The sequence below is a fragment of the Streptopelia decaocto genome, assembly GCF_964273445.1.
Source record: "Streptopelia decaocto genome assembly, chromosome: 1".
Taxonomy (NCBI): Eukaryota; Metazoa; Chordata; class Aves; order Columbiformes; family Columbidae; genus Streptopelia; species Streptopelia decaocto.
In genome coordinates, this window is record NC_138663.1 from 41,730,135 (window position 1) to 41,739,243 (window position 9,109).

A 9,109-nucleotide genomic window follows, 5' to 3' on the forward strand; every position below is an offset into this window, starting at 1 on the left:
CTGCACCCCAAAACTGACAAACCAGATGAGTTTACAGTGCCCCTGAAGAAACATGTTTAAGAAAGGGCAGTGAATGCTAAAAAAGGAGAGACAAGGCCAGGGCTGGTACAGCACCCAATGGGACAGTGGCTGGGGGAAGAACCCACGCTGAAGCAGTTGAGTGGGACACAAGGAGCGGCAAGAGCAAAGGGACCCACCTGCACCAACCTGCAGCTCCTGCAATGCCCCTTGTCTCACCAAAGGGCCTGGGGGTAACATGGCACTGAGGTAGGGGACCAGGATCAGGGGGAAGACAGGTGTCTAAATGTTGGTTGATTTGTCACTTGGCAATAAATTAATTTGATTGAAATTTCCCAAGTCAAAATGGGTATTTTTTTTGGTTCATGACAGGATGGCTGACAATATATCGAGTCAACGATCGCCTTTGTAGTACAACGTCCCAGATGAGTTTGAGAAGATCAGAGGAGAAGTGAATCTGAGGTTTGCTTGTGAACTGCTGCAAACGAGCAAACGAACAAACACAAACAAACAAAAAACCCAAACAAGACAACAAAGGGGACGGACAAAAAAGGGAGGTGAAGAATAAAGGGCTAAGAAAGCTAACAGAGAAGATGCATCCTTGAGCGAAGTGCATTGCTACCATAGCTCAGGTGGGAGCGCCAGGCTCACCACTATGCTCCAGCTTCTCCCAAGGAGAAGTGTCTGCAGCAAGTCAGGGGGCACCAGGATCCATGAGGAGAACATGACACCTACAGAGACGAGGAGAAGTTGTGAGTAGTTGTACAGATTCACATCCCGATGAAAAACCAGCTCTACCTCCATGCTCCGGACCTGCTGGAGGCCCTTTCCCTGTGGCTAAAACTGGTGCTGCTTTTTTTTTCAGGAGCTCACTCCCTCCCAAGCCACCCATGGCAACCACTCATTCTGCTCTCAGGCAATATCTGTTTGCCTTCAAAGAGTCAGCGGTCCTGGCAGCATAGCCTGTCTGCCCGCCCCTGGGCTCTCCTGAAATCTGGGGCATTTTTCTGAGGATTTTGGGATGAGAAAGCAGGAAGCTGTGCATCATGGGATCAGACTGCTCTTTCTTTGCTGTGGTGGAAAGGGATAGGAAGGGAAGTGGGGGGGGGATAGTTTTGGTGAAGTCATTTGAGGCATCTGTCACCAGTGGTGAGACACACGGAGACTGCAACTGATCAGTCTCTGGGACGTTGCAGCCACCCTTTTCCTTCTGCCTGGGGTATCAGGCTGTTTTTGCTCCCTGTGCCGCACGTTTCACCCTCGTGCCTGTTCTAAACCACCCCAAACAATACAAGGTTTTGTCTGCGCTCAGCGTCCAGCAGCAGTTCCTCAAGCCCCTTAGCCCCTATTTTGTCTGCATGCCCTGGACTTAACCAGAACATTCCTGACAGAGGTTAAGCCCAGATGCTGTGTGGATAATCCAAGATTTTTTTTTTGCCTCCAGTTCCAAGTGACTGTGACAATAACAGGCCCATATGCACCATCTGCAGCTCCACACTGGCCCTTCTGCTGCCCCTTATCTCCTTCTCTCTCCCAGGCAGGTAGGGCTTAGGGGTAGGACAGAGATCCTGGCTGCAAGCCAGGAGGATTAGGGTAGCAAAATGTCTGTGCTTCCAACCTGGGTGTCCTGCGCCCCTTTATCTCCTGAGTTAAAACGACGTAGCTTGCCAGGGCACAGTGGCCACAGATGCTGTACCCATGCTGTTGTCAATGTCCCCACAACAGTGTCGTTCAGGGCTGGTGATGCCTCCCATCCGCCTGGCACTGAGGCCGGGAGCAGCCTGGGGTGAGCCTCTCCTAAACCAGAGGGCTGCAAGGAAAGCAGTGAGCGCGGCATCAAGGCAGGACTGGAGAGAGTTGCCAGAGCTGAAAACGGGATCTGAAGGAGCAAGAAGTGCTGGGAAGAGGGGATGGCGGGGCACCACGGTGCCTGCAGCACAGCGGTGCTCTCGGGAACAAACCAGGAAAATTAGCACTTGGGCAAGGATCGCCCTTGGGAAAGAGGCACCGAGCACTAGTCTTGGCAACAGTGAGAGAGGAGGAGAGCCGATCTTTTTCTTCCTCACCGAAAACTGCCTTTTTTTCTCTTTTCTCCTCAGACAGCGAGATCTTTGCTCCGGTACCTGACGCCACACCGAGAGTGCTAGTCCTCCCTCCTCATGTGGTTGGTTTCTTTCCTGATTAAAAGTGATTAGGCAGCCCTAAAGCCTGTAGAAATGTGACTGAGGGGAAGGGAGACAAAGACTCCTTTCAAGATCTCTTAAATCCCCAGGACAGTATTTAGGGAGCCCTGAGGAGAGAACTGGAGCAGAACCCTCTCGCCAGGTCCTCCTTGTCCTTCTCCCTCCCATTGCACCCTTCGTTGCCAAAGTCTCCTCCACCATGTCGTTCTCTGAAGCCGAGGTGCAAAGTGCCCGCGGTGCCTGGGAGAAGATCTATGCGGATGCTGAGGACAATGGGACAACCGTGCTGGTCAGGTAAGGAAAGAGCCCATTCCCACTGCTGCCACAGAAGGTTGAAGGAGGAACAGCAAGATGGATGGAGTTACAACCTAGGAACACGTCTTGATGTTTTTCATGCAGCCCTTGCTGGGGACATTTTGGTTTGCTGTGGTTTATTCTGCCTCAGGGAGGAAACAGAGAAGAGGAGAAATCCACACAAAGAAGAGTAAAAGGAAACTGGGAAGAGGTGGGAAATGAAGAAGAGATGGGAACAATTTCTTCACTCTATCATTTAAAGGGAAGAAAAGAAAGTATGGTATGAAAGAGAATGGGAACAAAACAGGTTCAGGGAGATCTGAATGTATACAAAATGTATACAAAAATCTGAAGGGAAGATGCAAAGACAGAACCAGGCTCTTCTCAGTGGTGCCCAGCGCAGGACAGGAGGCAATGGGCACAAACTGAAAGACAGGAGGTTCCCTCTGAACATCGGGAGACATGTTTGCACTGTGAGGCTGACAGAGCACTGGCACAGGTTGCCCACGGAGCTTTTTGAGTCTCCATCCTTGGAGATACTAAAAAGCTGTCTGCACATGGTCCTGGGCAATCGGCCTGATTTGGGGGGTTGGACAAGATGACCTCCAGAGGTCCATTGAAACCCAACTGTTCTGTGTCTCTGTGAAACGAAATCTGGAATTTGCTATTACTATTTCAGGTGAATAACTGGTTTAACCAATGGAGTAAACTGCTTTTTTAAGAGTTTGACCAAGATGGCTGTAAAGGCAATTCCTTTATGAGTGGCATTGAATTTTGTTACTTTTGAATGAACAAAATGAGCAGTACCCAACAATCCATCACAGGCAGTTAAGAAAGCTCTGGGAAGGACTCTAGGAAGGTGTTAATTAACAAAAACAATAGTAGGGTTTCTCCATGGAAAGACCCACCAAGAGCACGGTGGAGATTTCTGCTGTCCAGAACATCTCTGGGAATATCGTGCTGTCACACCCAACCTGTGTGAGCATGTTCGCCCTTCTCTGTGGCTTTTAGACCCCCATGACAGAGTCGATGCTGAGGAAAAGTTTACTTCAGATGCAGCAAAATAAATTCAGGATAGGTAGATTTTAAGGTCGAGAGAGCAAAGGGAAGTGACCCAGGATGAGGGGAGGGAGGGAGGGGGCAGGCTGCTGTGGGCACAGGGGCTGTGCATGGCTGGGCATGGCAAAGGAGAACCAAGGAATCCAGGGGAAAGAGTTTCTAGCAAAGAGAAAGAAAAAGGGCATAAATACATAAGACAAGGCCTGGAACATGAAGCCATATCTGCCTGGATGTCTTGGTCTGCAAATTAAGATCTCTCTCATTTCTCAACAGGATGTTTACTGAGCACCCAGACACCAAGTCCTACTTCACGCACTTCAAAGGCATGGACTCGGCTGAAGAGATGAAGCAGTCGGATCAGGTCAGGGGCCACGGCAAGAAGGTTTTCACCGCCATCAATGACATGGTGCAACACCTGGACAACTCCGAGGCTTTTCTTGGGATAGTGAACCCACTCGGCAAGAAACATGCCACCCAGCTGAAGATTGACCCCAAAAACTTCAGGGTGAGCCAGCAGCCCTCTTCCCAGTGGGGTGTAATTGTGATGGGAAGATGTCTTCCCCTTGGAGTGGAACAACTGAGGAAAAACAGGTTTTGTATATATAAGTATATATGTGTGTATATATATATATATATATATACTTCAAAGAGTAGAGATCACAGTATCACACAGTGTCACAGTATATTTGGGATTGGAAGGCACCTCGAAAGATCATCTAGTCCAATCCCCCTGCTGGAGCAGGAACGCCTAGGTGAGGTCGCACAGGAACATGTCCAGGCAGGTTTTGAATGTCTCCAGAGAAGGAGACTCCACAACCTCCCTGGGCAGTCTGTTCCAGTGCTCTGTCACCCTCACTGAGAAGTTTCTTCTCAAATTTAAGTAGAACCTCTTGTGTTCCAGCTTGATCCCATTACTCCTTGTCCTATCATTGTTTGCCACCGAGAAGAGCCTGGCTCCATCCTCGTGGCACTCACCCTTTATATATTTATAAGCACTAATTAGGTCACCCCTCAGTCTCCTCTTCTCCAAGCTAAAGAGCCCCAGCTCCCTCAGCCTTTCTTCATAAGGGAGATGCTCCACTCCCTTAATCATCTTTGTTGCCCTGCGCTGGACCCTCTCCAGCAGTTCCCTGTCCTTCTTGAACTGAAGGGCCCAGAACTGGACACAATATTGCAGATGGGGTCTCACCAGGGCGGGGTAGAGGGGAAGGAGAACCTCTCTCGATCTACTAACCACCCCCCTTGTAATACACCCCAGGATGCCATTGGCCTTCCTGGCCACAAGGGCACAGTGCTGGCTCATGGTCATCGTGCTGTCCACCAGGACACCCAGGTCCCTTTCCCCTACACTGCTCTCTAATATGTAATCTCCCAACCTATACTGGAACCTGGGATTGTTCCTGCCCAGATGCAGGACTCTACACTTTCCCTTGTTAAATTTCATCAGGTTATTCCCTGCCCAACTCTCCAGCCTGTCCAGGTCCCGCTGGATGGCAGCACAGCCTTCTGGCGTGTCAGCCACTCCTCCCAGCTTGGTGTCATCAGCAAACTTGCTGATAGTACACTCGGTTCCCTTGTCTAAATCGTTAATGAATATATTGAATAATACTGGCCCCAGTACTGACCCCTGAGGCACTCCACTAGATACTGGCCTCCAACTAGACTCCGCACCATTGACTACCACTCTCTGGCTTCTCTCCTTAAGCCAGTTTGCAACCCACCTCACTACTCTATTGTCTAGACCACACCTCCTCAACTTAGCTGTGAGGATGCTGTGGGAGACTGTGTCAAAGGCTTTACTGAAGTCAAGGTAGACCACATCCACCGCTCTGCCATCATCCATCCACCTTGTTACATTCTCATAAAAGGCTATGAGGTTGGTCAAGCATGACTTACCCTTGGTAAAGCCATGCTGACTGCCCCTAATAACCCTCTTATCCTCGATATGCCTTGAGATGGCACCAAGGATAAGCTGTTGGAAGGATAAGATGGTGGAAGGTGAGACAGTTGATGGTAGAAGATAGTAGGAATGATAGATCTGGAACCTATTGGAAAGAAGGCTGTGCAGAAGATGCAATGCAGGCAGGTCAGCTCAGGTGGGAGCTGCAGAGCTGCCCACCAGTTGCAGTGGGTTTTTCCGGTGCAGCAGGATTCCCATACAGTTCTCTTTTAATAACAAGACACAGAAAAGCAGCTTACACTGGACTTCAGTCCACAATGTCTGTTTTTTCTCTAGTAGCAGGAACTGAGCTGATATTGAGCAACAATGGCAAATACAGTAAAGACAGGATCACATTACTTGCCCACGTCCACCTAAGGTCACCAGCAGAGTGCATTTATAACTATTTTATCTGCCTTACACAGCACAGAATGCAAATAGAGGGACCTTCTGGCAAAGGTCACTCAGGCACCAGGAGGATGGTTCCCAAAGCATCAGGTCCAATTTCAATAAATGGGAGAATAAGTCAGGATTTGTGCCTGGAAGGAGCCTGAAAAGACCTTTTCAGGGTGAAGTTGCACACAAAATAAATGCTGCACAGAAAAGCAGCTGACATTTTGAAGTGTACTATCTACCCAGTGACTATAAAGACAAACCGTCATTGCTACAGAGTGCTAGATGGCTAATGAGCAGGAAAGATTAGGAAGAAACCCCCCAAACAGGATATTCCATAGGTGTCCAACATGGGGCTCCTTGTGGCCTCTGAACATTTGGGACAGTCCACTGCCAGGGGAAGGATTATTGCAGTAGATGGACCATGGGAACTAGTTCTGTACAGCAGTCTCCAAGTGGCTTTGTATATGGACGCAGTCAACATTAACCAAATACAGAATGGTTAAAAAAACCAATAGTGACTGCATTTTTTTAAATTCTATAATGCACCTAATTTTCCACAATTTATTTCCAGCTCTGCATGCTGTATGTTACTAAATTGCTCTTGTACCCTCTTTCCGTCCTCTAAGAATCCCACCTAAAAAAATATATATATTATTCTTATGCCTCTAATGTGGAAGAAAGCTCACACTAATTATTTCTTCCCTTCTCCCTGTTTAGATTATCTGTGACATTATTTTGCAACTGATGGAGGAGAAATTTGGCGGAGACTGCAAATCTTCCTTTGAGAAGGTGACCAATGAAATCTGCTCTCACCTGAACAACGTCTATAAAGAGGCGGGTTGGTGAGGATGCGCAGCCTCCAGGATCTTCAAATGTCTTGCCAGCACTGATTTGCTGCTTTTGGGCTTCCAGCCACGGTTGGAAAAATGAAAAAATTAAAAAAGAAAAAAAGAGCAAGAAACAGGCTTATATAAGGTAGATATTAATGTTAATAATTTCCTTAGCAAACTGAGTTTCTACAGTTAAATAAAACCTGCAGATACATCAAAGCCAACCAACAAATCCTGATGTGCTTTCCAGCTTTGGTGCTCCAAGTGGGCTCCTCTGGTCACCATCCTTGAAGACTAAGTTTTAAGGCAATGACTTTAAGCTTGCTATTCCAGAAAGACTTGCTTCTTCCAACAGCACCAGCCCGGAGAGGCACCAGTTGCTCTTTATCTCAGCTCTGCCTCTCCATCCTTATGAAAGATGAGCAGGAGACCATTTTGAAGCATCTCCAAGGACTTTGTAGATGTCATTATTTAAGAGATAAGGGTGTTGTTTCCTGTTTGAACTAAAACCATGGGGAGAGTGGTGTATGGGAGAGAGCAACATCTGAGAAAGACCCTGGGAAAGCCCCCTCCTGTGTGAGCCAGCGGAGTTCTCCAGCCTGCGGAGAGGTTTCTTGGAGCAACTTTCAAGCGCAGGGGTTGTCACCACTGAATGTGGTCACCACTGGGTCCCTCTGGGCAGGGATGAGCATCTCCAGTGTGTGGATTTCACGGCGCTACTCCCAGCAAATTGCTCTGGTCACATACCCAGGAGAAGACAATAGTACCAAAGCTCACTAGCTCCTGTCCCACTCAAAACGCATCCATCCGAGGGAGGTTTTGCTGCCCTGCTGAGTGGGCAGTGTGGCCAGCTCGGTCAGGATGGGATTTCCACAGTGCTGCCCTCATCCTGTCCTGTTGCAGGGCCAGAGAGCCCCTTCAGCGGCGACCGAGTCCCAAACTGTTTAATTGCTTTTCCTTGTATTCCTTAGGCGTGGTGAAATCATCAGCTAATAACTGCAAATAACCACATGCCATTTCGCTTCAGTGCAATGCAATAAACACAGAGAAAGCAGATGCGTCCTCTCATTTGTAGCACTGAAAAGGCACGCGTGATGCGCAGGAGCAGTAACTGGTTATAGTGCACAGTTACTGCTGGTACCGGGGGGTTTACCAAAACCAGCTCAAGCTCCCACCCAGGCACCCATCACACTTGCAGTAACGTGTCTGCTTGGGTGGTGGGAAGGAAAGCTTTTCACTTGACCATGAAACAATAATTTTGTAAGCAGCTAAAAATGCAGAATTCTCCTTTGTTCAAGGTATAGTTTCCGCATCCATCCAATTTGTTTGGCAAAGCGTGCTGGAATCCCAAAGTCTAGAAGATGAACTCTTGCAGGAGACAAAGGGTGGGGCAGGCTGCTTGATTTGATTCGGTATTTTGTCCTGCTTGGGGTGAGGATGGAGCATATTGCACAGCATTGTCAAGTATTGCAAGAAAAGAACACCACTTGTAAAAGTCTGGTTTGAGCCAGTTCAGTGTACAGTTATACTGGTCAGAATCAAACAAGCCTAAGACACATAGGAGTGATTTTTTTCCTGGTGTGAGCCAGCAGCATCCTAGACTGAATCATTTGCTTACTCAGTGAGGACAGTAGAAATAGCAGCCTTATTGCAAGAATATTTTGTACATTTGCCTTGGAGAGCCCAGGCTTCTGCTTCTGATATCCCTGGAAGCATTTCCCTGGGAGGAAGCATCACTGTGGTGTCTCTCTCGGTGCTTCACCTCCCTCTGCACAACCACGTGGGAGCAGATCAATCATGGACATGCTGCTGGTGATGCAGGTGCTGCTGGCGATGCAGGTGCTGCTGATGTCCACCCAGCCTCCCCAGGCTGCCCACCAAGGACACCCAGCAGCTGCTGATCGTGGGCATCAGGCAGAGCAGGCTGATCCCCATGTGTCCTGGTTTTGTTAAAAACAAGACAAGTTTTTCTTTTAGTGAATTTTTTTTTTTCAGTTAAGTCCTTCTTAATAACTGCACTTTTCTGAAGTTAGATACATGTTTTGGTAGGCATAGCAATGGAATATAAGGTCTCTGATAACGATGCACATCCTGTAAGCGAGAGGGACAAGGAGGAGAGAACTGAACAGGTGACTAAAACTGGCCAACTAAGTATTCCATCCCATTCATGTGATACTTCATATAAAAGTGGGAGATCATGAGAGTCTCATCCCTCTTTCCCTTCTTTAACTATGGCCGGCATCTGGGACGGACCCTGCCTGCCGTCCCTGCAAATCTGAAGCCTAGGGACAGACCCTGCATCCTTGAATCCAGTTCCGGTTTGCTGCAGAGTCCAACCCAGGACTTCCGGGTGTCTGCTCTGCTGCTGCAGGAGCAGCTGCTGCTGAGTT

General features: G+C 48.4%; 1 protein-coding gene across 3 annotated transcripts in view; it reads left to right on the forward strand.

The window, feature by feature from the left end:
- LOC309449195 (cytoglobin-1-like) overlaps positions 1-7,773 on the forward strand; it is a 31,280-nt gene extending 23,507 nt beyond the window's left edge. For 2 of the 3 annotated variants that reach the window (XM_082071158.1, XM_082071159.1), the window contains exons 2-4: positions 2,118-2,495; positions 3,828-4,059; positions 6,607-7,773. In XM_082071158.1, the coding sequence (XP_081927284.1) occupies positions 2,401-2,495; positions 3,828-4,059; positions 6,607-6,735 (456 nt within the window). In that variant the 5' untranslated portion in view covers positions 2,118-2,400 and the 3' untranslated portion in view covers positions 6,736-7,773. The remainder of the gene's footprint in view (positions 1-2,117; positions 2,496-3,827; positions 4,060-6,606) is intronic. The other variant, XM_082071160.1, reaches the window with a different exon arrangement.
- Positions 7,774-9,109: the final 1,336 nt, after the last annotated feature.